The sequence below is a fragment of the Montipora foliosa genome, unplaced genomic scaffold (genome assembly GCF_036669935.1).
Source record: "Montipora foliosa isolate CH-2021 unplaced genomic scaffold, ASM3666993v2 scaffold_487, whole genome shotgun sequence".
NCBI classification, from domain to species: Eukaryota; Metazoa; Cnidaria; class Anthozoa; order Scleractinia; family Acroporidae; genus Montipora; species Montipora foliosa.
The window spans coordinates 15,001-42,500 of NW_027179797.1; the positions used below are offsets into that span (position 1 = coordinate 15,001).

The window sequence follows — 27,500 nt, forward strand, 5'->3', positions numbered from 1 at the left end:
ATAAGCCGGAGGTCCCGTCTCACAACCCTTCAATGTTCATAATCCTGTGGGACGTAAAAGAACCCGCACACTTGTCGTAAAGAGTAGGGCATGTAGTTCCCGGTGTTGTGGTCTGGTCTTTCTGGTCTGGATAGGGTAGCGTGGAGCACCTCGCATAGGACCTCGAGTCCTGTTCGTGCTCCTTCCCTCTGGGCAGGTTTGCCCAGTAGAAGAGACAAACCAGATGTCTCGTAAAACCAAACGGAACAACGTTAATAAAACTTCGAAGACGTTTCGACCAAACAACTCCGGCCCTCATCGGTTTTTAAAAAAAGCAACTGATTGAAGGATTTCTAACGGTTCACAATTCTGCGCGTGCTAAACCAGCAAAAACATACCGAACGACCGCTGCGCGTGATTACGCGAGGGAATTGCAAACATCCGGGATGTCAATACGTTCGTTTCCTGCGTTGCTGTCTCTTTCTGAGAATACCAGGCCTCGAGAAAAAGTCTCTCGTGAAAATTACGAGCTTTGTCTACAATGGACAAACTGGCTGGCGTGTTGTACAACTTTGGAATTGTTGTCTCGAACCCGAAGCGCCCTTGCATGTTCTTTTAACCTTGTTTCCAAGGCTCTGTCTGTCTGTCCATAGTACACGAAGTTGCAATCAACGCAGCCGACCTTGTAAACAACACCTCTGTACTGCAAGGCAAAACGTTTATCCTTTGGTCTCGAGAAACATGTGCGCAAAACATTTAAAGGTTTGTAACCCACTTTAAGGCCGTTTTTGCGTAGTACTCGCGAAATTCTCTCAGAGACGCCTCTGACATATGGAAGGACAACAAAATTTGACGTTGACGGTGCGCTAGCGCTGGAAGTGTCGTTTGTACTTGAATCGCGGCGGAGGGAGTTGTGGTAGGACTTGCAACTCCGGGTAAAACGCAGAGGGTAGTTGTTATCCGTTAGCACTTTGATGACGTGTCTCCTCTCTCTAGATCGCTCCGCATTTGTTGATGGAATTTCTTGGGCCCTGTGAAGAAGTGTATTAACGACTGACCTCTTGTGCTGCGATGGGTGGTGAGACTTGTAATCGAGGTACTTATCTGTGTGTTGGTTTTCTGTACACGCTAACCTGTGTGCGACCACGTACAACGCATGGTTGTTGTCGCGTCTAAGAAGGAGATCCTGTTATCCTACTCAACCTCCTTGGTGAACTGTATGCTTAATTTAGGTTAACGGAATTCAGATGATCGTGAAACTCTTGTACGTAATCTTTCTTAAGACACGGATGGCTGTCGTCCACGTAACTGTACCACTATCGTGGTGGTGTACTATGGACAGACAGATTAAAAGACCATACAAGGGCGCTTCGGGTTGGACACAACAATTCCACACACGCCAGCCAGTTTGTCCATTGTAGACAAGGCTCGTAATTTTCACGAGAGACTTTTTCACGAGGCCTGGTATTCTCAGAGAGACAGCAACGTGGAAACGAACATATTGACATCCCGGATGTTTACAAATCCCTCGCGTAATCACGCACAGCGGTCGTTCGTTATGTTTCTGCTCATGTAACACGCGCAGAATTGTTAACCGTTAGAAAGCCGTCACTCAGTTGGCTTTTTAAAAACCGATGAGGGCCGAAGTTGTTTGGTCGAAACGTCTTTGAAGTTTTATTGACGTTGTTAACAAGAGTCAGTGTCAAGCACAAATTTTATATTCTGATGTCCATCCCTGACTGCAATATTTGTATTTTCAGTTTGTTTGATTTAGTTCAACCATGTACGTGGTATCTACAGATATCGAATAATTTTTCAAAAAAAGGGGCCAAGATGAAAGAATTTTTATGCTTCTCTGTCGCTTGACGTTTACTGTTTCGCGTAAAGGCGATACTAAATCCTTCATAAAAGAGATCATCTTCATTACTGTCACATCAAAAGATGGAAAACTAAGGGGCAGGGAGAGAATAGACCCTTCTCCAAAATGGCGGCCGAAAATGCAAGTAAGGTAAAATTAAAAACCAATACCAGAAATAGAAAAGCACCATTACTTTAGTAACCCTGCAAAGTTTCGGCATATCAGGTGTAATATCAGCTGAGAAAATGTAAATTGAAAAATGAAAAATTTTCAGACGTTTGTTTTATTGGGGGTATGGCGTATACCCCCAGTCATACAAGCGTCTGTAAATTTTTCAAATTTCAACTTACATTTTCTCAGCTGATATAACACCTACTACACTGAAACTTTGTAGGGTTACTAAAGTAAAGGTACTCTTTCTATTTCTGGTATCAGTTTTTCATTCAGTTTAATTTTAACTCATTCAATTCCGTTGCCGCCATTTTGGAGAAGAGTATATTGTTTGGAAAAGCAATAATTAGAAATGGCGGCTCCTCGTTAAACTAGGAGCTTTTCACATTTCAAGGAAAAAGCTCCATCACAGCCCTCTAGCATCTGTCATTACAGCTATGCCATGACGATGAAGCCTAACTAGATGTCGAAACAGCTGTCCATGGCTGCCCTCAGCCCAGGGTGAAATCGCTGCCGACGGTACGCATGCGTAAGGTGATCATCAAGATTCCCTACAGTTTTATCCTTCAATGAGCACCTTACCCATCAACAAGGCGGTTAATACTGATAATATGAAAACAATGTTAGGGGCTCTTGTCCAAAGGATATTAAGTATTAAGAGCGGGATTTGAATTCAGAGCACAGCGCCCTAATAGGAAATTTTCAAAAATGCCATAATACTCTTTCTTTGCCCTCCAAAATTCTGCATAAGAATTTCTTATTTTCTCTTGGGACCATTGTTAGTCCCAAGAGAAACTGGAAGCAATGCTTATGCAAAATGTTGGAGGGCAAACAAAGAGTATGGTATTTTTGAAAGTAGCTTATTGAGGGATACGAGAATGAGATCACAAGCTGAGTACGCGACCCCGTCATGTAAAACCATATCACCTTATATGGCAATAAAACACACACTTCCAAGAAACCACTAACAACAGATCGTATGGTGCTGCTGACCGCAACAGTGGACGCAGCATTTGAAAGACCTCAGGCATTTTAAATATACTTGGCTACCAAACAGTAAAATGCCAAATACCTTTTTGCTTCACTGCTGTGTGTCTCCACTCCTGGACGTTTTATCCTGATAATGTATAGCCGTTGATGCGACAAAAAGGCGATGAGACCTCTTCTGGGACATGTTGCACCAGAAAGGTTAAAATCAGCATCCATTACACAGAGTAGATCTCCAGACCTCACGTTGAACAGCTGAAGCTGGGCACTAGTACTACTTCGGGAAGGGTATGTGAGAATAACACATTCCTCGTCACTGACGAATTTACAATGATTACGATGGTGGACAGCAGGCAACTTAACACACACGTTACCAGAAACTGCATCGACAACGTAAATGCCTGTCATGGCATGAAGAATAACAAACTTTCCCTCAGGAGAGAATGATGCCTCAATCAAAAAGTCATGGATTCGATACCACAGTGGTTCAGTTTTACCCAGTTGCCTCAATTCAACGAACCCTTGCTGTTGCCTTTCACCCCAGGCAATGATCTGAAGGTCCCTGTGGCAAGCCATCAAATTCCCGCCAGGCAGTGTAAATGTTTTCACATACTCCCCACTGACACTATCCAAAATGATCCAATCTTGCGAGTTAAATGCTTTGCATGCCACCTGATCATCTAAAATGCGAAAGAGAGCATGCGCGCCAAACATCCATCGATGTTTGCAGACCGACAAATCAAAGTTCCACAGTTCAAGGGTGCTCTTAGTTGCAAACAAAATGCCATGTTCCAAAGCTACAAGTTCAGTGACAACAACACTCTCAAACTCTTTCTGTCTCTTAAGATCCCCATTTGAAACGTCCCAAGCCATAATTCGTTGTTTGTGCGATCTGTCATAAACAGTCGCATAAAGACCCTCGCCGGTTAACGAGAATCGCAGACATTGGACATATGGGAAATCTATGTTCTTCCGTGGTGGATTCCGATAAACCATTTCAATGTAATCCAAATGCATGTAGCTTCTTAAAAGAGACTGGCTATTAAGCACTACGTCAAAATACAGGTGCGACTTCTGCAAACTCAGAGAATCTCCTAACAAAAAGCCGCCGATTCTATGGGATTCTAGCTCAAAGTCATTCCGACTGCTAGCGTCAACATTAGCAACTTCCATCGAAAAGTGATGCTCAGGCCCCTCGGTGACTCTTAAACAAAACTCTTTCTTCCCAATATCAAAACATGCACACCAAAGAAACCGACTGTCCAGTGAGAACCTAATCATTCCACACACAGACTCTAAAGTTGCCTTTGTTAGAGTTAAAAAACCATTTTCCCGGTCAACTAAACAAACACAACGCGTTGAATGAGAAATTGCCACAAGCTTTCCATCTCGGGACATGGCAAAAGATAAAATATCGTTATCTCTGTTATGACGATCAATCTCCCTGCCATTGTTTAGATTCCACACCATAAGACACTTTGCATCGTTGGGACAATCAGTCAAAATCTCGTCGCCAAAAATAGAACAGACAGAAAAACTGCACTTACTCGTGGGAAAAAGCGGCTTCAAGTCACCATTAAAGGAATAAGCATGGCTTAGCATGCCTGGCAAGATTACATCCCTAGTGGGATGAAATACCACAGAACGGATTAAAAAACGCACACGCGACGTTTTAGAACCTGCTGGTTGACGCAAAGAGCACATAGAATCGGTATGAATGATTCCAACTGCACCACAGGAACAGTTTGAATATTGTTTAGGTGTGGCATAACGTTTCCATTTGAGGTTACCAGAAGCAAGTGACCACAACTGAATGGATCCGTCGCCACATTCACACACCATGAATTCTAAGCAAGGGGATACCTCAAAACAAACCACCTTTGAACGACAATCAAACCGAACTTGAACGGATCCTTGGGGGACATTTTTGCTTAAGTACTCCATGTATGGCTTATCGGAATATTTGGTCTCCAGAAGCTGGCGGGAGTCAGAAGATAGTTTACTACTTCCCTCATTCAGAAGACATTGAAAGATAGTAAATGGATATTCCTGTAAGCTTAGGCGGCGCTTCTTTAAAACAATCAATAATGACGAAAGGGTCTCATGACACTCGGTAGATATCGTTTCCAAACCACCGCGTTTCATTACACAAACGACATCTTCTGTGGCTGTTCTTATGTTCACAAAAATCTTTGCGTACAAAACCTCTGGGTCTAACACATAGTTTCCAACCACCTCCTCAAGGCTGCAGGATCTCGTGTCCTGGTCTAACTGTAGCATGTGCTGAACGCCATGTTCCAAGGCAAACCTTGTAGTGTCAGTGAAGGATTGTGATTTGCTAACACCTTTTCTCTTTAACTGGTCAAATTCGTTACAGCAAAGAGCAGAAAGGATCTTATGGCCTTCCATTTCCTCCACACTGAAACTGTGCTGCCCGTAGCGCGACTTGTCTGTCAACCAGTCCTTGACTGATTTATGAAAGAAATGAATGCGGTCATCGTGAACAGGCAGGAGTGATGACACAATGGCAATGGCTTTGCTCACTGTTCTCATAACAATCGCGGACGACAAGTTCTTACACAAGAATTTAGGAACAAAACCCAATGGCAGGGGTTCCCTTGCAGCTGCAATTGCACTCAGGAAACAAAGAAATTGTTCTTCAGTTATGTTTAATTCTTTACACAAGTCATCTTCCAGCCGGCGGAAATACAACTGGTAAACACACGAGATGCCTGCAGGAAGGGTCTTGTCCAGTTGTTCCAAGGTAAGAATGGTCGAACAATTGGACCTTATGAAATCCACCAAAAACTGGGCACACAGAAAGACTCCCTCTGACTTTTGCACGAGATCATCTAAGACAAGCTCGCGCCTTTCAACTTCTAATAAATTGCTTAGACTGCACTCAAAGTAAAAACGAATGTCCTTCAAGTTGTCGTCATCTTTTGCCCCCAGTAGCAGCGGTTGCAAATCTTTCAGGCTGTCCCAAATATTAACTTCAGGTCGCGTAGTCACAAAAAATCGAAGCCACAGTGGTAGATTTTTAAACAACCTAGATATCACGTCAAGAAGATCATTTCGCCCTTGGTATTGACTTTCATCTAAAGCATCTATTACCACAAAAGATGTAAACCCTGGATCTGGTACCCTGTTCAGAGGTTCTAAAAAAAGCAAATCAAAGAGATCTACCACTTCCATGTCGTTGATCTCAACACCTAAATTTCCAGAGAACTGTTCCACAAGAGCTTTCTTGTACTCTGGAAGAAGGCATGACAGGTGACAAGCTAAAGACTGCATCATCACCTTGGGATTCCTGTGGCGTGCTCTGTCATAGTGACAAAAATGGCTCCCCGCCAATCTGCCAGCTTCTTGCATTCTTCTGCACATCTCAGCAGCGATGACAGATTTCCCCATCCCTGCATTTCCGCTGAGCACCAAGACACGATTTGGAGAGCTTGCATTATCCAACCACCTGTGGATTTCAGCAAAGACAGATTCACGGGTTCCTTGTAAGTATCTCTTTGTATAATTTCTGACATCACGTTGGGTGTCAAGCCTCGCAAGTTTCTTTCGGATGTTATCCTCCTGATCGGTGTCGTGTTGTGTCTCACGGATTTCAGTTACAATTTCATGTATGTCTTCAACAGTCTCTTGGATTGTTGACTGCTGGATTTGTATGTCCTCGACAGTCTGTTGAACTTTGTTCTGAAGTTGACGCATGTCATGAAGTTGAGACTTTAGATTCCCTTCACTCTCTGCCCATTCCCGTAAGGCATCAAGATAATCCTGCTCCCCACATTGCTCTGCCTTTAATCGATCAATCTTTGGCTGACTTAACCCAAGAGACACTAAAACGGCACTTATTTCCTTCCACAGAGCATTGAATGTTGGTGCATCAACACCAGTAGTTGTCACATGCCCATACAACTGATTACGAAAAAACTTAATGCGAGCAAGGTTTGCCTCATGAGAAGTGTCACTTGGGGGTGGTTTGTGATGCCATCCTGTGTGGGGAGGGGTAAGTCCACAAATGTTGGTCAGAAGGAGGAAAAGCAGAGTTATATCAAAGGTGTTGGAGTCTGGAGCAACTCCGCCACCAGGGAACAGCTTGTCCCACTGCTGCCTATTGAGAATTCGTCTTCGTAAAAGGTTGTTAAGGATGGAATAACAGGAATTAAGATCAGCTGCTAACTTTGCAGGAGGGTGCTGAGTGTCAAAAACACTTCTCAGTGCAGTTGTTCCACCATCAATAAGAAGTCGACTGAGCTTAGCTCCATTTGTCTTGTCCTCAGAGCTGGCCAGAGGACCAGATGTGGCCATTGTAATCCAAACTAATTATTTTTCATATTGTATCTGCATGGAAAAGAAAAGTAAAATAATTAATCGATTGTCTAATTGGTTTCCATTGAGTGTTCATCAGAGTCTGATTAAATGACTGATTAAAAATTATCACCAACCATTATCTTTGACTAAAGAATGTAACTACATTGCCTATGATTCACCGCTACATATACTGGTAAGCTAAGAGATCAAGGATCAAATGAATGCCTGTATTTGGCAGTTCAACGATTACCTTTGACTTACACTTATAAAACGAACAGCCTTGATTTACAAGTGACTACGAAACTTCGAAGACGTATGCCATTGCAGAAAAGCAGTACTGAGTGACAAGGCACACAATCGTCCCATGCAGAATTTCTAACCCACTGGAATCTTATCCAGACATTCATACATTGTATCTTGTCACAAGAATGAAAGACGTTGCAAGCCAGCTGGAAAAACAAAAGACTGCTACGAGGAAGCTTGCTTTTTTGCCACATCACCACTACCTTTTAAACAAGCTCCTTTGTTACATTTTTCAAGTTTTGCAAGCTTACTGACTGCATGGGTTCAAAAAATTGTGTGCTTGAGGTTATCACCCTGTCACTTTAGGCCTCTTCTTATCACAGGAACCCCAACCTCAGTGTGAGGGCACATAAGATTTGTATGGGAAGGCATGACCTGAGAAGATAATTTTACGAAAAAAATTTCAATTAAAAAGCCTAACCTTATTGCCATCGTGGGTCGCTTCCTTCCTGTGAGGTTTTTTTTTCAGATTCGACGTGAATTGAGCATTTATGAGATCATCGGTTGTCAACGGTCTTGATAAGATAGCAAGGCTAACGCTGAATTCTCACGAGACCATGAAATATTCCTGGTTAAAATGTTCCCACGGCCACAAATCCACTGTGGAATTCCAGGGCATAGGCTTTTCTTTCATTTCAATCCGCTAGCCATGCAATCAAAGCCCTGCCAGCGATGCCAAGAGGCTATTAATGTCCCAAACGAAACGATAAAACGATGAAAAACATCCTCACGAACTTTAAGGATGACACGGCGACCGTTGAGTTCGGTTTGGTAATAAGTCGTTTGAGAAATGTGTTTATCAATCGTGGAAGTAATCTAGACCACGATCGGTTTAGACAAGCAAGACGGGAGGTTAAAGCAATGATAAAGATGAAGAAAAAGCAATATGCAGCTGAACTGAAGGATTCGCTTCCCACCAATACCAGACGTTCCTGGTCTTTAGTTAAATCTACCACCAAGCAAAATCGGCCATTGAGGGATGGTCAACGCTTTGTGACGAATAACAAAGAGAAAGCAGACTTACTTAACCCTTTTTTTTTCAATCAGTATTCAGTCGTAATGATGGTACTTCTGAATCTTACCAAGGACCATCTGTTATACCTCCTCATCATTTAAGCGAAATCCGCCTTACGATACCAGAGGTAACTAAAGTACTGGAAGACACTGATGTAAACAAAGCGCATGGCTCTGATAACATTCCTGGTAGATTGCTGAAGGAAAATGCACCTGAAATTGCCTCTCCCGTCGGCCGTTTGTTTAACCTATCGTTGTCTCTCGGCAAGTTTCCCGACCAGTGGAAATTAGCTAATGTATGTCCTGTCTACAAATCTGATGATTCCACATTATCCAAGAACTACATCCCACCAATTTCATTACTGTGTGTTGTATCTAAATGCCTTGAAAGATGTGTCTTTAACCATTGTATACCTTCATCTCGCCACAACTCTAATAATAATAATAATAATAATAATAATAATAATAATAATAATAATATTATTATTATTATTATTATTATTATTATTTGATATTTCTTAGGCACAAATTAACATGTGAATATGATCAAATGCACTTTACAAAGAAAAAAAAAAGGAAAAAGATTAAAAAACAAGTTAAAAAAGTTAAAAAATAGTTATTTACAATTCTGGATATAATAAAAAGACTAAAAAAAAAATATATATATATATATATATATATATAATCATTTATATAGGGTGGGAGGGGGAATCTGGACAACTGATTGCCTCACAAATCAGGATCGCCTCACTACTCCCCAGTCGATCAGCTATGCACGGTCCTATCCCCTTAAGAATTAATTAATAGTAGATTGTATATTGGGCCCTCTGCTCTTCCTTGTCTATATAGACGACATTCCTCAATGTATTAAACATGACTCTAAAGTTGCTATATTTGCAGATGATTCTAAGCTGTTTAAGATAATTGAAAAACCATCGGACAAACTTTCACTTCAACAAGAGCTAACGCAGCTCTCAATCTGGAGTGATACCTGGAAAATGTGTCTCTGTATACCCAAATGTAAGGCCTTGAATATCTCTAGGAAGAAAATTCCCGCAAAACTAGAATACCACCTTAATGGCTCCCCACTGGCAACAGTTAGCGAAATTAAAGACTTGGGAAAACTGTCACCAATACTCTCCAACTGATCTCCTCTAAAGACTGAAAAACAAAATTACTTAAAACTTTCGTTTTATTACAGGTCTATCAATTTTTGGAACAAACTACCAAGGGATATTAAAAGCATGGACTCATTTCATACTTTTAAAAGGAGGCTTTTAGATTTTTATGCTGATAAAACCCTTTCTTATAATCTTCTAAGTCGTGAGGGTGTAAGTTAATGAAGCTATTTTTAAATTAACTTGATTGTAAATAATATCATATGATAATTATTACTATTTTTATTACTATACTTTTACGATTATAACTATTATTACTATTTTGTTAGTATTTATCTGGGTTGAATATCAATTGGGACATCGTCCTGTTTTCTTCTCCAGTTGCTGATGCTATTTTGTACGTGCAACAAATTCAATTAAGTTAAAGTTAAAGTCTTTGTTTGGTATCGTCATCAGGGACGGCAAACCAAACCACAAACAAAGACTCATTATCAAACCGAACTCAACGGTCGCCATGTGGTGTTGAAAGTGAAAGAGGATCTTCTTCATCATTTTATCGATTTGTTTGGGATATTAACAGCTGCCTGATGTCACTGGCAGGACTTCAATTGCGTGCCTAGCGGATTGAAATGAAAGAGAAACCTCTGCCCTTGAATTCTACGGTGGATTTGTGGCTGTGGGAACATTTTAAGCAGGAATATTTGACTCACTTTGGTGGGCTCCTGAGAATTCAGTGCTCAGCCTTTAAATTACTATAATAACCGTTGACAACTGAGGAACTAATAATGGCTCAATTCACGTCGAATCTGGAAAAAAACCACCAATGAAGGAAGCGACCCACAATGGCAATAAGGTTAGGCTTCCTAATTGAGAATTTTTTAGGAAAATTACCTTCTAAGATCTTTTATCGGGATTCCCATATATCCTTGTATTTTTGTTGGCTTTCCCTCGCACTTGGGGCGCATGTACTGAAATAGAAATCAGGAACAAAGTTGCCAACTGATCAAAAACAAAACAAAATCTTAAACACAGAGTCTCAAAATTATTATTTCTAAAATACTTTTACCGGTTGTTAGAAACTACTCCATAAAAATTAAATAAAAAAGTGTAAGAGACATTTATACAAGTGTAGAGAAATAGCTCAAGATAATAGATAGCCAATGAGGTGTGTAGCCCCAAGTTGGCTATAATCATCCCATATGAGTGGAATGACAATTATGGATAAAACTTCCCTACTAAAAAAAACTGATGTTTACAGTTACTGACATTTTTAGAGCATGGTATAATAGCTCTTACTGTATACTCTTGAAACAGTATACAGTATACTCTGATTGGTCAATGATGAATGCATAATTAAAGAGGTTATAGGGTGCAAGTGCAATGTGGAAGTTGCTACGGAAACACAGCAACAGAGTAATTTTGTTAAGTAAATAAAAAATAACTTGCTAGTGCATTTCACGAATTGCACTTGCATTCATACAATTTCCTTTACATACATGTATACCATGATGGCCCAGTCAATCAAAACTCTAGAATTGCATGATCCAGTGATCTGGTTTTTAACAAAACCTACACGTAATATTACAATGAATGAAATGATATATGAAATTAATCATTATACTGAACTGCAGATATGAAATCAAGTAAAGCTATGATCCTCGCAGTTATGGATGCAATTTCTTAGCTCCTACTGTATACTCAACATCATTTCGTTCATTGATTCATTCCTCACAGGAAAATTAGAATCCACAAATGACCAGCTCCCAATGTCAGTGACATCATAGCTCAGTTGGTTAGAGCGTCGCACCGGTATCGCAAGGTTCAAGCCCTGCTGAAGTCCTGAGTTTTTCAGGCTTCTCTATGCAATCGCTAAAATTTCGTCCATAACTTCAAGGATCATAGTTTTATTTGATGTAATATTACCTCAACATTTAAGCCTAATATTATTAATAGTGAGAACTGAAAGACACTTTTTTGTATTCCGCAGATTATTCCAGAGAAACGTCTATCCCTCAGTTGAGAAATTTCATTTCACAGCTTTGTTGCATGATCATTAAATCCTTAGTGTCTAATACTGTTGCAAATATTTATCACATGATCAGATGTTATTCCATCGAACTGTTTACTGGATTGGATGCACAGGAAATAAACTAAGATAATTTGAATTGAACACAAGTAGCTCAAGCTCGATATATGTGTATTTGTACTGTACTTTATTATGCAAAAGTAGAAATTATAAGGATTTGTTTGGGGAAAATGGTTTTTCTCAAAATTCAAAAACATATTTTCGCTTAAAATAAAAATAGCTTACCTTGCCTCAGTCTTGTGTTTCCTTGTCTCTGGTACCATTTCTGGGTCAATTAGGAGCGATTTAGGTGGTTTTTGGTTCCTCTTCTTTTCCCTATATATATTCTTTCCCAAGGTTGGGCACCAAGAAGAAGGCACCGAGAAGAAGCTGCTGAAAGGAATCATCAAAGGAAAAGGGCCATAAAGTTGCTCCTAAGTTTTCAATTGCCTCAAAATTCCACATAGATCACTGATGATACCTCTGCTACCCATTTGTCGTCTTCATTCAAGCTGCTTGCACACTGAGAAGGAACTAAGGGCCACCAAACCCTGCAAACATTTGCTTTGAAAGCCATCGGATTTGGCGCTATTTACCACCCGCATTACCCAAACTGTCGAGAATGCTTAGCGACCCGCGATTGGTCAATGGGCACAATGATGACCACTTGTGAGTCTTATGCTTAATCTCCCAATGGTTTGGGTAATGCGGGTTTCGAATAAAGCCAAATTCTATGCCTCTCGAAGCAAATGTATGCAGAGTTTGTTGGCCATAAATTCCTTCTCAGTGAGCAAGCGGCTTGAATGAAGAAGACAATTAGGTTGCAAAGGTATTGTCGGCCGTGATCTATGTGGAATTTCCAGGCAATCAAGGATTTGGGAGCAAATTTATGGCCCTTTTCCTTCAATGATTCTGTTTGGCGGCTTCGTCTTGGTGCCCAACCTTGGGAAAGAATATATAAAGGGATAAGAAGAGGAACCAAAAACCACCTAAATTGCTCTTAATCAACCCAGAAATGGTACCAGAGACAAAGAAACACAAGACTGAGGCAAGGTAAGCTATTTCTTAGTTGCCAATGACCAATCCGAGCGAAAGACGAAGATCACGAGGCGGCAGCATCATAGAGCCATGTGTGAAAATATCGAGCTGCAGGCAAAAAAAATGTCGAGTGATCCAGAGAAAAAAGTAATGTAATGTAACAATGAAAAAAAATAAGCCAATCACATCGAGCTCAAAACTAAACCGGTGTACATGTTCTTATCAGCTGCTGTTGTCAATTTCGGCCAGCAGTTCACGATTAGAGGTGCTTTTCATTTTGTATTACGATTGAGTTGTGAACAATTTAATTCAATTTTCAAAGGAAATATGTTGTCTGCAAAGTACGCAATTCCGCAGTCAACGATCAATTTTTACTTATAATTCATGGCTGTATCTTGCAAAATAAAAATTCTACAAGTAAACAACTTTAAAGTTTCATGTGCTAGAGAGTTTGATTCCCCATTACATGTTTCACACTGAAAAATCTGAAAATGCTTTGGCAATTTTTTACATGGCACTGATTTTATTCATCTTAATTATGGTATATTCCTGTTAAAATTACAGCCCTTCAAAAATTACAGCTGCAGTACTTTCCATATTATTGCTAAACACGTTGACATTTACATTGTTGTTGGAGATACAAAGTGTGCAATTTCTATTATTGCATTATTGTTACCAAGATAAGTTGAGTTTCAGTACTTTCGAATAAAAAAATTAAAACTACTGTTGAGTACTTTGGAACTCTGATACAAATCTGCAAACTATGTATTATATTGACTGTCTCGTTGGCACTTAGAGATACCTATTTCCACTTTAAACGACGTGTCTAGATACCAGGCAGCCGGGAAGTGCTTTCAAAAAACTAGATACCCGGCAGTCAGAAATTTTGACCAATTTTCTCCAAATAGCTCGCTTAATTCCTCTAAGAACATAAGATATTTGTTTACAAATCTCAAGCGATTATAAATATTGCCTTGGGTTAAAAGCAGAAGCGACTGTTGAGCTTGGGCATAGAGTGAAATGTCAATGTTTTTGACACTTAGAAAATATTCAAGTTCTGACACAATAAGTCAACTCCCGATGAATATCCACAGAAATTACCAACGAAACCTCACCAGAGTATTTAGTGTTTGTTCAGAAATGCCAAGCTATTCTAAATAGCGAGCTATTTGGAGAAAATTGGTCAAAATTTCTGACTGCCGGGTATCTAGTTTTTTGAAAGCACTCCCCGGCTGCCGGGTATCTAGACATAATGTACTTTAAATCGTAAATATTTTTTTGCATTTTGCGAAAAACCGTTTTCCCCATACAAATCCTTATATTTCTACTCCTGCAAATACACAAAAATTATATCGAGCTTGGGCGACTTGTGGAATTAAATAGCAAAAAACACGTACTTTACCTGTAGTACAATCAAGCTAATTAAATTTACTTACTATTAACAAAGTATTTAAAAACATCATGATTCAAGTGTTTTTACAACACAATTACAATCGATATTGTGTTCTGCAGTTAAAATTGTTTCCAGTGAAAAAACCTTACCTGAGACCAGACGCTACATGTACAAGATGGAAGATAGTTACATAAGGAAAAAACTATGCTTCCAGCGTCTATAAGGTGACGATGGCGAGAAATAGGCAAGTTTCTTTGCTGTAAAAACTAGATTTAAATCACCGCACATACTCGATTGGTACCTGTTAAATGAAGGCCAAGCTCCAATATACGAATCATATCACATCATAGCACAGTTCCATGAGATACTATTAAAGTACACAGAAAACGTCAATTAGCGATAAGTACTTAGTAATTTCCCAGAGCCCGCTTAGTAAACTTTTAGGGAGAGAAACGTCACAAATCACGTCGCTGTAAACCTTGTCGTGACGCACAACTCACTTACCTCGAGATATCCAGCAACTTCCAAGGTTCTTCAGCATTGAAAATATGGCGAACTTCCGGCTCGAAAACCCACAGGACACCCAAACTCTCCAATTTGGCTTCCCAACCTCCCAAGCCAGCAGAGAGGTCCTGGAAAGGGGCTGTTCGACTTCCTTGAGAACCAGTAAAACTCAATCAAAGGGGCTGTTTGCATGAGAAAACTCGTCCCTGGCGCGAGTTCCTTACCGGGATGACTAATTGATTTCCTATCGTGTTTACAAGATGCCTACTTTATTTCATATCGAGTTTGCATGAAGGCACACTTGACGTTGATCAAATACATGTCATTTTGGATTGACGAGATTCACTCATGCGCTACCGGTTCCAGTCAACCCAGAGGTCAAGTTCATACATTCTCGTTCCCAGAGCTGCGATCCTCTTGGCCAGCGCCTCGGCTCGATCCGTGGCGCCGGCCAAGAGGATCGCAGCTCTGGGAGCGAGAATGAAGTTCATACCGAAACGAGTGGTTGTTCCTCGTTTAAATGACACCGTTGCGAACTTTCGTACCGAAATGAAATTCTTTCTCCGGTACAGAAACCGGGGTGAACTCGCGCCGGTATGAATCGTTCCGGTATGACACGACGATACTTCAAAGGATAAATAATGGCTGCCGCAGTGAGTGACCCTGAAGCGAACGAACGAGGCAACTCTCTAATTGGGAGAAGAACACATTTTTCTTCAAAACGCCAGGGGTTGTGGTCAAAGGCGCAAGGAATTGTGGTTGTGCGCGAATAGAGAAATTAAGATGCACGAGAATAGAGCCTGCTCTACACTGTCACGCAACAAACAGTAAATTCGAATCGTTCAATGAAAAAGGCCACTTAGATAAACTAGTTAGTATTATAATCATATTTAGCTAACGTTTTTTTCTGTACAAATTGGAGAGACTAAATCAAAACAAATCGAATTAAATTAACCCTTCTATTCCCACGATCGAAACGTTCATTCTCCTAACTAGAACCATTGATTTTTTTGTTGGGTAGTCATGAAAATTTGGTGTTATATCAAGATCACACCTCTTCAGCTGATAATATTCTTCACTCTCAATACTATCTGACTGACATTACATTGAAATTGTGGAATTCAAAGGGTTGAAGCTGATCAAATCAATGTTGGTTTCTGTTGAGAATGCAAAATCGTAGGAGTTGGAGAACAACTTCTCGGAGCAGAGTAGAGTGTCAACTGTCAAGTCTGGGAATCCAAACCGGACCACATTGATTACAGGCAAATACTCTCACAACTGCGTCAATCATCGTACGCAATACTATGTGTAGAAAATTCGACGTCACGCACGATTGCCTCAGCCCTCGGAGCCCCTAGTTGACCAAATGCTAAAGAGCGAAAACCTTAAAGCCGTGTTCACAATCAACGTTGATTATGATCAACTGAAGTATTATTCAGGCTATCATACTCTATTCAATTTTATTCAATTATGGTCCTGTTTACATCTGCGAAAATTCAAATACAATGGGCTGGGTAACCTCGCAGGGAAACAAAATGGGGCCGAAACGCGTGGCCGCCATGCTTGAGGCGAGAAGAGAACCAAGGATAGCTTCCGAGCATAGAAGAAGACAAATCCAAATCTTCGATCCATAAAGCGATTAGAAGTGTCGTTCGCTCATACCACCACGTGTTCGCCATTCTGTTCAATTACGCACTGTAATTACTTAAAACAATCCACTTGAGGTCGTTTGAAATAATTATCCAATTATAATCACGTACTGTAATTAGTTGATGTGAACCCGTTCCAAACTTAATTGGATTATAATTCGATCATAATCGAAGCCTAATGTGAACACGGCTTTAGATTCCCTGGGTGTGTCAATAAAATTTGAGGAGGCAGCATGGCCGAGTGGTGAGGTAGCCTGCGTAACAGGGGCCGCTTACCATTTAGTTTTCGATCAGAAGTTTTTTTAAATGGGAAATGAAATGAGCCGTTTCATTTGTGACTCCATTTTCGAATGCCATAAGAGTCTGGGTACAAATAAATGTCAAGTGAAGCTGTCATCTTCGCAGTTATGAACGCAATGTTTGCAATTGCGTAAAGAAGCCTGAAAATTTGAGGATTCAACGGGGATTGAACCCGTGACCTCGCGATACCGGTGAAACGCTCTAACCAACTGAGCTATGAAGCCACTGACGTTGGGAGCTGGTCATTTGTGGGTTTATGAAAAATGGGTATATGGGTCTATGATATATGGAATTTCAGACTTCTTTACGCAATTGCAAAAATTGCGTTCATAACTGCGAAGATCACAGCGTCACTTGATTTCATATCCACAGTTCATATATGACCCATTTCATAAATCATTTCATCGTTGACAAATAAATGTGGCGGCCAATGCCCGCCAAGTAAAGTGATGTAATCCTCCCATCGGTGCCTGGTTCTAGTGGTGCAAACAATCCGGTCGACTCTGTAAAAGTGGAAAAAGAAGACAACCTTCGCAGGCTGTGCCTTCTTTCCAGAAAATTTCCGTTGGTGTCAACCGTTTCATTTGTTTTCTCACCGGAACAACGGGTTTTTTCTGACAAATGGTAAGCGCCCAGGGTTTCCAGCTAGCATTCGCCCTATTCTCGCCCGCTGAAAACGCTTGTTACGCAGGCTAAGTGGTGAGGGTGATGTAAGTCCGGTTTATCTTGAGATTGTGAATTCAGTGTAGTGTATTACCCATTAATGGCTTTGTTACCTTTATGGAGACCTTTATTATACCTCTATCATTATTATAATTACAAAAGCAATTACGATCACGTTTTATAATCAATTAAGACTAACCAAAAAGTAACGTCCTCTCTGCTCGCAAATAGCAGAGCTAATCGAGGCTGGAAGGGGAATACATGAGATTACTTTGACTAGGACTAAGACAAATAGTAGGATATAGGAAAATATAACGATCAACAGGAAAAAACAAATTTATGATATTACAAATTTGGAACTAAGATTCAAGATTCACTCGATGAAATTCTGTCAGTTTTCTTCACTTATTTAATAAAGTTGGCGCATCAACAGAAGCATCCTATGATTTCAAAATATGAAATAGAAGTTCACGTGGTGAAGGCCTCAGTTTTTTTTGGGGAGGTCTCGATTACTTTGGGCACAAAATTGACAATATCCAAATACGTATTCACTATTTTAACCCTAGATGAAACTTTTATCCATCTATACCGAACTTGCAGTGGCATTCAACTGAGTTAGAACTAACACAATAAATGCCTCTACAGCTGAGCTTTATTGCAGCTTAACAAAAAGGCTGAATTGAGCAAACAAGTGTAATTTCACACCCGGCCGGGTTACACATACGAATAAAACGCATATTTAAAAAAAGTTTCAAACTTTCCAGCTGCAAAACTTCACGTAAAACAATTAGAAAGCAAGGGATTTTTTAGCGCAAATGTGAGATTGTACAACTTTCCTTTCTCAAGGCACCAAAAAAAGACCCAGACTGATTATAAAGAAGAAGACATTATTTATCCACAGTTCTAATCGTAAACGTATCCACATTCGTCGCCAATATACAGCGACCTGAATCGGTTAAAAAAAAAACAAGCTAACTTACTGAAACGCGACCAACAAAGTGTATGCTGTTACACCATTCGTCTGCAAAAAACCTACCACATCTACTACAAATCAGGAAACACTGTACAGCTCTGCCAGTATGAAACAGAGCTCAAAATATGTACAAGTTTTCTCTTGTATTTGTCCAGAAGACGCGCCAGGAAACTTTGCGGTCACAATCGTCACTGTCGTTTCTTCAGATGATAAGACAACAAGAAACTTGCTCCTGACACTTGGACCTGCAGGAAAAGTAACAAATATTAATTCAACTGATTGATCAAATCGGTCACTCGAAGGAGATTAAGGTGTCACGTTTTTGGTATATTTGTGAGTGAAATAGAAAACGTAAGCTCGTCTTATTTTAAATTTTTGCCTCTTGCTTCTTCTAGCAAACGCAGTAGGGAAATTGAGCATCGCATTCGCACCAACGGCAAACCTCTAGCTGAATGTTTTATTTTGACAAAAAATCAAAGAATTTGCCGCAACCATTGACCTGTTATCTACAGATACTGCCAACAACTTCTCAAGAACAGGACCCAACATGAAACATTAAATTTTTATTCTTTTCTGCCGGTTCCCGCTTATCGTTTCACGTGAAGGCAATAATAAACCCGTCATCTTCATAATTGTCACCATCAAAGGATAGAAAGCTAAGGGGCAAGGAGCAACCAGTCTCGAAAAGGCAATATTCACATATGGTGGCTCCTCGCCAAATTAGGAGCTTTTCACATTCAAAGGTAACACTCCAATCCCGGCCCACTCGTAACTGTCATTTCGGCTACGCCATGGTGATGACACCCAAGTAGCTGTCAAAACAGCTGTCCAAGGTTGCCAATGCCCAGTGTCAAATCGCTGTACACATGCGCAAGATATTGGCCTGATTATTGTGTTTGTGAAATTATTGTGTGACCACCAATGCTTTAATTGTTTTTGTATCTGTTATTAACGGGATTTACTCAAAAGAGTATCAACCCACCAATAAGCACCTTAGCCATCAACATAACGGTCGATATGTGAACACAATTTTAGCGGCTCTTATCCAAAGAACATATACACTGTAAGTGTAAGGAGCGGGATTCTCGCGCTAATTAAGAGATGCGAGAATGAGCCCACAAGCAGACTACGCAACACAGTAATGTAAGCTCATATCACCCTATATGGGAACAAAAACACACATCTAAGCAACCACTAACTTTTGATAACAATGCTTTGTTGGATACCTTGTAGTGCATACAGAAGATCTCAGTGTGGGTCGTGTGGTCATTTGCCGAACAGTATTCGCTCATGGTGCTGCTCGCCACGACAGTGGGCACAGCATTTGAAAGACCACATGCATTTTAAAAATACTTGGCTCTCAAACAACAAATTTACAACTTACCTTTTTGCCTCACTTCTGAGTGTCTTTTCTCCCGGGTGTTTTACCTTGATAATTTTTAAGTCCAACCCTAGCTTTGAACAAATGGCAATGATACCTCCACTGGAAAAAGTTTCTAAACGGTATGACTCATCCACACCAACACCCATAACACAGAGTAGATCTCCAGACCTGACGTTGAACATCTTAAGGCAGGCGTCATTCAGAAAAACACATTCCTCGTCACTGATGAATTTACAACTCTTGACGGGGTCATCACTCAATTTAACACGCAAGTTACCAGAAACTGCATCGAGAACGTATACGCCATTTAACTCATGAACAACAATAAATTGACCCTCGGGAGAAAATGATCCCCTCACACGAGACAAACTGGTACCAGAGAGTGCACACCACAGCGGTTCGGTTTTACCCAGTTGCTTCAATTCAATGAACTTTTGCCCGTCCTCTCTTGAGGCAAACAACTGGAGGTCCCTGTAGCAAGCAATCAACTTATGGTGCAGTTTAAACGTTACCACATCCTCTCCACCAACAGTATCTAAAATGATCCCCTCTCCCGTTTTAGATGATATGCATGCCACCTGATCATCTGAAATAGGAAAGAGAGCATCCGCGCCAAACATCCATCGTCGCGTGCAGACTGAAAAATCAATGTTCCAAAGCTCAATAGTGCTCGCAGTTGCAAACAAAATTCCATTTTTTAAAGCTACGAAGTCAATGAGAAGGACACTTTCAAACTCTTTCTGTCCCTTAAGTTCACCATTCGAAACGTCCCAAGCCATGATAATTCGACGTTTGAACGATCCCAGTCCGACCGACACGTCTGCATAAACACTCTCGCCTGAAAACGAGAATCGGAGAGATTTGACACCTTGGAATTCTGTGTTCTTCCTTATTGGATTCCGATAAACCATTTCAATGTAATCCCCATGTACAATGTAGTTCCTTAAAAGAGATTGGCTATTGAGCACTACGTCAGAAAAACGGAATGGATCCTGTAAACTCACAGGATCTCCTAACAAAAAGCCACCGATTCTGTGGGATTCTAGCTCAAAGGAATTCCAACTGGAAAAATAAACAATATCCATCGAATAGTGATCCTCAGGCCCCTCAGTGACTCTCAAACAAAACCACTTGTTAGACCCGGAAAAACCTACAACACGTGAACACCAAAGAAACCCACTGTCTGGTGAGAACCTAATCATTCCACACACAGAGTCTAAAGCTGCCTCTGCTAGAGTTGAAAAACCATTTTGCCGGTCAACTAAACAAACAAAGCCAGTTAAATGGCAAATCGCCACGAGCTTTCCATCTCGGGATATCGCAAAGGATAAAATATCGTTATCTCTGGTGAGACGATCAATCTCCCTGCCATCGTTTAGATTCCACACGATAAGACATTTTGCATCGTCGGGACAATCAGACAAGATCTCGTCGCCGAAAATAGAACAGACAGAAAAACTGCACTTACTGGTGGGAAAAAGAGGCTTCAAGTCTCCATTAAAGGAATAAGCATGGCTTAAAACTCCTGGCAAGATGACATCCTTGGTAGGATGAAATACCACTGAACGGTAAAAAGCATACACAGTTGACCTATGATAATCTGCTGGTTGGTATGCATGATTGGTATCGATGATTCTCCTTCTACCACAGATAGAGTCACAATAGAGTCTTAGTTTGCAATAACGTTTCCATTTGAGGTTACCAGAGGCAAGTGACCACAACTGAATGGTTCCATCAAGGCACTCACACACCATGTATTCTAAGCTAGGGGATACATCCAAACAACGCACATCTGAACAAAAATGAAACCGAGTTTGAACAGCTCCTTGAGGGACATTTTTGGTTAAGTACTCCATGTACGGCTTATCGGAATACTTGGTCTCCAGAAGCTTGCGGGAGTCAGAAGATAGTTTACTACTTCCCTCATTCAACAGACATTGAAATATAGTAAAGGGATACTCTTCTAATGTTAGACGGTATTTCTTTAAAACAACCAATAATGACGAAAGGGTCTCACAACAATCGGCTGATATCGTTTTCAACGCATCGTGTTTCATTAAACAGACAACATCTTCAGCGACTGTTGCCGTGTTCAGACAAATCTTTGCGTACAAAACCTCTGGGTCTAACACATAGTTTCCAACCACTTGTTCAAGGCTGCAGGATTTCGTGTCTTGGTCTAACTGTAGCATGTGCTGAACACCATGTTCCAAGGCATACCTTGTAGTGTCAGCGAAGGATTGTGAGTTGCTAACACCTTTTCTCTTTAACTCGTCAATTTCGTTAGAGGAAAGAGTAGAAAGGATCTTGTGGCCTTCCATTTCCTTCACACTGAAAATGTGCTGCCTGTAGCGTGACTTGTCAGTCAACCAGTCCTTGACTGATTTATGAAAGAAATGAATGCGGTCACCGTGAACAGGAAGGAGTGATGACACAATGGCAATGGCTTTGCTGACCTTTCGCATAACAATCGTGGACAACAAGTTCTTGCACAACAATTTAGGAACAAAACCCAATGGTAGCGGTTCCCTTGCAGCTGCAATTGCACTCAGGAAACAAAGAAAATGCTCTTCAGTTATGTTCAGTTCCTCACACAAGTCTTGCTCCAGCCGTTGGAAATACGACTGGTACACGTACGAGATGCCTGTCGGAAGGGTTTTGTCCACTTGTTCCAAGGTAAGTATGGTTGAACACTCAGCCCTTATAAAATCTACCAAAAACTGGGCACACAGAAAGACTCCCTCTGACTTCTGCACGAGATCATCTAAGACAAGCTCGCGCCTTTCAACTTCTAATAAATCGCTCAGAGTTCGTTCAAAGTAAAAACGAATATCTTCCAAGTTGTCTTCATCTTTTCCCTCCAGTACCAGTGGCTGCAAATCTTTCAGGCTGTCCCAAATGTTGACTTCAGGTCGCGTCGTCACAAAAAATCGAATCCAAAGTGGCAGATTCTTAAAAAACCTAGAAATCACGTCAAGAAGATCATTTCGTCCTTGGTGTTCACCTTCATCTAAAGCATCTATTACCACGAGAAATGTAAAAGCTGGATCTGCTACGCTGTTCAGAGGTTCAAAAAACAGCAAACCAAACAGATCTGCGACTTCCATGTCATTGATCTCTACACCTAGATTTCCGGAGAGCTGTTCAACAAGAGCTTTCTTGTACTCTGGAAGACAGCCTGAGAGGTGAAAGGCTAAAGACTGCAGCATCACCTTGGGATTCCTATGGCGTGCTCTCTCATGGTGACAAAAATGGCTCCCCGCCAATCTTTTAGCTCCTTGCATTCTTCTGCACATCTCAGCAGCCATGACAGATTTCCCCATCCCTGCATTTGCGCTGAGCACCAAGACACAATTTGGAGAGCTTGCGTCATCCAACCAGCCGTTGATTTTAGCAAAGAAAGACTCACGGGTTCCTTCCAAATATCTGTTTCCATAATATCTCATGTCAAGTTGGGTGTCAATCTTAGCAAGTTTTTTTAGGATTTTATCTTCCTGATCAGTGTTGTGTTGTGTCTCACGGATTTCAGTAACAATTTGGTGTATGTCTTCAATCACGGAATTGCCGTCCTCAACCGTCTCTTGGGTTGTTGACAGCTGGATTCGCAAGTCTTTAAGGATAGATTTGTTTTCCTCGACGTTCTTTTTGACCGTGTTTTGAAGCTGACGCGTGTCATTAAGTTGAGTCTTCAGATCCCTTTCACTCTCTGCCCAGTCCCGTAAAACGTCGAGATAATCCTCCTCTCCACATTTCTCCACCTTCAATCGATCAATCTCTGGCTGACTTAACCCAAGAGACACTAAAACGGCACTAATTTCTTTCCACAGACCATTGAACGTTGGTGCATTCACACCAGTGGTTGTCACATGCCCATACACTTGATTACGGAAAAACTTAATGCGAGCAAGGTTTGCCTCATGAGAGGTGTCACTTGGAGCTGGTTTGCAATGCCATCCTGTGTGGGGAGGGGTAAGTCCACAAATGTTGGTCAGAAGGAGGAACAGAAGAGTTATATCAAAGGTGTTGGAGTCCGGAGCAACTCCGCCACCAGGGAATAGCTTGTCCCACTGGTGACCATTGAGAATTCTTCTTCGTAAAAGGTTGTTAAGGATGGAATAACAGGAATTAAGATCAGCTGCTAACTTTGCAGGAGGGTGATGAGTGTCAAAAACACTTCTCAGTACAGTTGTTCCACCATCAATAATAAGTCGAGTGAGCTTAGCTCCATTTGTCTTCTCTTCTGAGCTGGCCAAGGGACCAGGTGTGGCCATAGTTAACCAAACCACTAATTTTTCACATTGTATCTGCATGGAAAAGAAAAATAATTAATTGATTGCCTAATTGGTTTCTATTGAGTCTTCATCAGAAACTAATAAAATGTAAGTGACTGCATTAAAAATTATCACCAACCATTATCTTTAATTAAGGAATGTAACTGCATTGCGTATGATTCACAACCGCAAAAAGCTAAACAATCGAGGATCAAATTAATGCCTTTAGGATCAGTTAAACAAGAATGACCTTTGGTTTCTACCCCCAAAAATGAATGAAATTGATCCACAAGTACCTACTGAACTACAATGAGGTATCAGTCCAGTGCAAAAGAACAACGTTGAATGGCTCTGCACATAATTGTTCCACGAAAACGTTTTGTCCCACTGGAACCTTTACCACACATTCGTATTTTGGGAGCGTTAAACATTAAAATACGAAGTCTTTTTGAACTGGCGTGATGTCCGCATATCGTGGAACAAGTCAAACTCGCAGCTGCCTTTAGCACTCTCTGAAGGCGGCCCGCTGAGATATCCCCAACAGCAGTGAGTCCAAATAGTCTGTGTGAGAAGTTTCTTTCTTCTTCGTTTCGTCAGCATTTCTTACTAGGTGATTTACTAAAAAACACTGTTTGGTATATTGCTGAAAGTCAAGATCAGACTTCATTACTACCCCACTTTTTCTCCAGACGTCTTCTCTTTCTCTTAACTTGTAGAATATCAGCAGTGAACCACGGTGAAAGTGGGCGTACTAAAACAGACCGTTGTTTTAAAGATGGATAGGTATCCAATCATGACACTAAAACAATGTACTATTTAAGCAGTAGAGGACGTTTTCCGTGTTTCCATAGCCTCATCTAAACAGGAGGGGGAATTGGGAGAATTCAAGACAGTTCTGCAAACCCGAGACGTAGTCGAGGATTTGCATAACTGTCGAGAATTCTCCCAACTCCCCCGAGTGTTCAGATGAGGCTATGCAAACACAGAAAAAAGTCCTCTATTGCTTTTATAAAATATTTCTCGAAGATAATTCGACAAATAAAAGAAAATACTGGTTTTTTAACTTCTTGATTGAAACAGATTTTCTTGATACACGCTCATATTTCTTACCAGCCAATCAAAACGCGCGTCTGACAATACATAACCAATCAAACTTCGTGTGATGTCACAGCCGTGTTTGCATACCCTCATCTAAAGACAGCTATTGACCAATGAGAGTGCGGGTACTATCCTAATTATTTTATAATATGTGAGTCAGCAAAAGCAGACACGTGGATATCATGATAAGACTTAAACAAGTCAGAGTATGAAAGGCCAGAAGTAAAGTCGTCAATATTAACAGAACGAAAGGTACGAGAAGATGCCAATGTCTTAGCAGGACGTTGTAATAGCCAGTAGCTAGGAGTTTGCAATGTACCGCCAGATGATCAGATATACCAGAATCAGAGATCATGTAGTTAAGTCCCTGGGAAGCCGATCGCCACTTTTGGTAATTACCAAATCAAGAATGTGACCATGTGCACGAGAAGTGGAGGATCTATTCTGAACCAAATTATATGCCTGAATCAAATCAATAAATCGACGCGATATCCTGTCATCAGTAGTATCTGCATTCAAGTTAAAGTCACCAGTCAGCAGGCGGTAGCCAGAATAGGTAGCCGAACGCCCAATATAATACAAAAAACAATAACTGAATCCTTGAGGTCTGTAAACCACAATCAAACGTACAAGAAAACAATTTTATTTGAAGCTCAACATGTTTAAATGAGAAATAGTTTGCGGGAGGATAAGTCTGCACGTCCCGAAACAGCCGAGAAGCCGTCCAGTGCAAACATGAATGAAAATGTAGCAAGTAGCCAAATGTTTGACGGAATCAACCTTGAGCATATATACTCCAAGTTCAAAGACAAGTGCGAATGTCTTGGCTGTCTTGGAGCCCCATTACTGCTGGAAGTTGATAAAGATGTCAATTAAATCAGTATACGTACGGGGCGATCCCAAAGTAGTCTACCACCATGGCCTTGATTAGTATGTTACATGCCTTAGTCCCTTAGAACTGAAGGGAACGGGGCGACAGTGAGAAATATGTTACTTGACTATCGTAAGGAGTTCGATTTTATTGACCATAGTAACTGACAAGTTATGTAAATTATATATATCCCACAGTACGTGTTGTTAACTGGATCACAGATTTCCTTTCGGATAGGTTCCAACACATTAAGTTAGTTAAGGGCTGTTTTTCCGAGTGGGGTTTAGTCCCCTCCGGGGTACCAAAGGGAACCAAATTGGGCCCGTGGTTATTTGTTTTGATGATCAATGATTTAGATATCAAATCACATTTTTAATGGAAATTTGTCGATGACACCACAGCGAGGCGGCCTCGGAGGTAATCCATAAAGGAAATGTTAGCAACGCCCAGGGTATAACCGATCGAATGGTCCCGTAATAACAGAGTTATTCTCAATCCGGACAAATGCAAAGAGCTCAGAATCTCGTTTACCCGGAATCCTGAGCCCTTTGAAGCGGTGACCATCGACGGTAATGAAATCGAAGTGGTCAATAGCGCCGAGTTGTTAATGCTAACTATAAGTGACGACCTAACCTGGAACGCCCATGTGAACGAGGTAGTCAAGAAAGCTAGTAAGAAATCATATTTCCTAGTGCAGCTCAAACGGGCTCGACTACCTCCTTCAGACCTAGTTCTCTTCTATCTGTCGCGCGTAAGATCCACCGTAGACTACACCGTACCAGTATTTTATCAAGCCCTTCCGCAATATCTAAAAAGGGATCTCGTGCGTATCCCCAGCACGAGCTACAATAATGCCTGCAAATTTTTGGGCGTAACGACAATAGTCAAGCACCATAGTCTACTATGCAGTAAACTGTTCGACAACATATTAGCTGACCCAAATCATGAGCTAAACAGTTTACCGCCACAAAAGAATCACGCGAAGAATATTCTACGAAACAACCGCCCTTTCATTTTACCTTGTGTGAACACCAACAGGACTAATAACACTTTGATATTTTCAATGACCCGCCAATGCAATGCGTCTTCGCACAACTCCTAGATTGTTTCTTAGAAAGTTTTAAGTATAAGGATGGAAACGTTTTTTATAACCTATTGTAATTGTATTTATCTTGTTAGTATAGCTTTATTATAATTACTTATATTCTTATTGACTGTATATTTTTAAATAGTGTATTATATCTATTATACCATTGTAAAAAAACTATTTATTTCAGCCCTCGGGCTGCGATGTGGTTTTAAATAAACTATTTATCCATCTATCTGTATAGAGGCCATTAAGAAGAGTTCCCGAAGATATGAGAAAGCCACTGAAAGAATGCCTTGCTGACCTTGAAGCTAAAGGTGTCATAGAGAAGGTAGAAAGACCTACAGAATGGGTAAACTCTGTTGTGGTTGCAAATAAAGCTAATGGCAAGCTGCGCCTTTGCCTGCACCCAAAGCCCTTGAACAAAGCACTAAAGAGGTGTCATTTCCCAATG

At 40.8% G+C, this 27,500-nt stretch overlaps 2 protein-coding genes across 7 annotated transcripts in view; both read right to left on the reverse strand.

Annotated features, from left to right (window-relative positions):
• The window catches only part of LOC137990059 (uncharacterized), a 16,338-nt gene extending 1,529 nt beyond the window's left edge, over nt 1-14,809 (reverse strand). The window contains exons 1-4 of one of the 3 annotated variants that reach the window (XM_068835601.1): nt 14,751-14,803; nt 14,548-14,613; nt 10,642-10,718; nt 3,081-7,345 (exon numbers count right to left, since the gene is read on the reverse strand). In XM_068835601.1, the coding sequence (XP_068691702.1) occupies nt 3,081-7,312 (4,232 nt within the window). In that variant the 5' untranslated portion in view covers nt 7,313-7,345; nt 10,642-10,718; nt 14,548-14,613; nt 14,751-14,803. The other 2 variants (XM_068835602.1, XM_068835603.1) reach the window with 2 other exon arrangements.
• A 2,660-nt stretch (nt 14,810-17,469) lies between these two features.
• The window catches only part of LOC137990057 (uncharacterized), a 16,987-nt gene continuing 6,956 nt past the window's right edge, over nt 17,470-27,500 (reverse strand). For all 4 annotated transcript variants that reach the window (XM_068835598.1, XM_068835597.1, XM_068835599.1 and 1 more), the window contains exons 3-4: nt 19,720-24,023; nt 17,470-18,580 (exon numbers count right to left, since the gene is read on the reverse strand). In XM_068835598.1, coding sequence (XP_068691699.1) covers nt 18,538-18,580; nt 19,720-23,990 — 4,314 coding nt within the window. In that variant the 5' untranslated portion in view covers nt 23,991-24,023 and the 3' untranslated portion in view covers nt 17,470-18,537. The remainder of the gene's footprint in view (nt 18,581-19,719; nt 24,024-27,500) is intronic.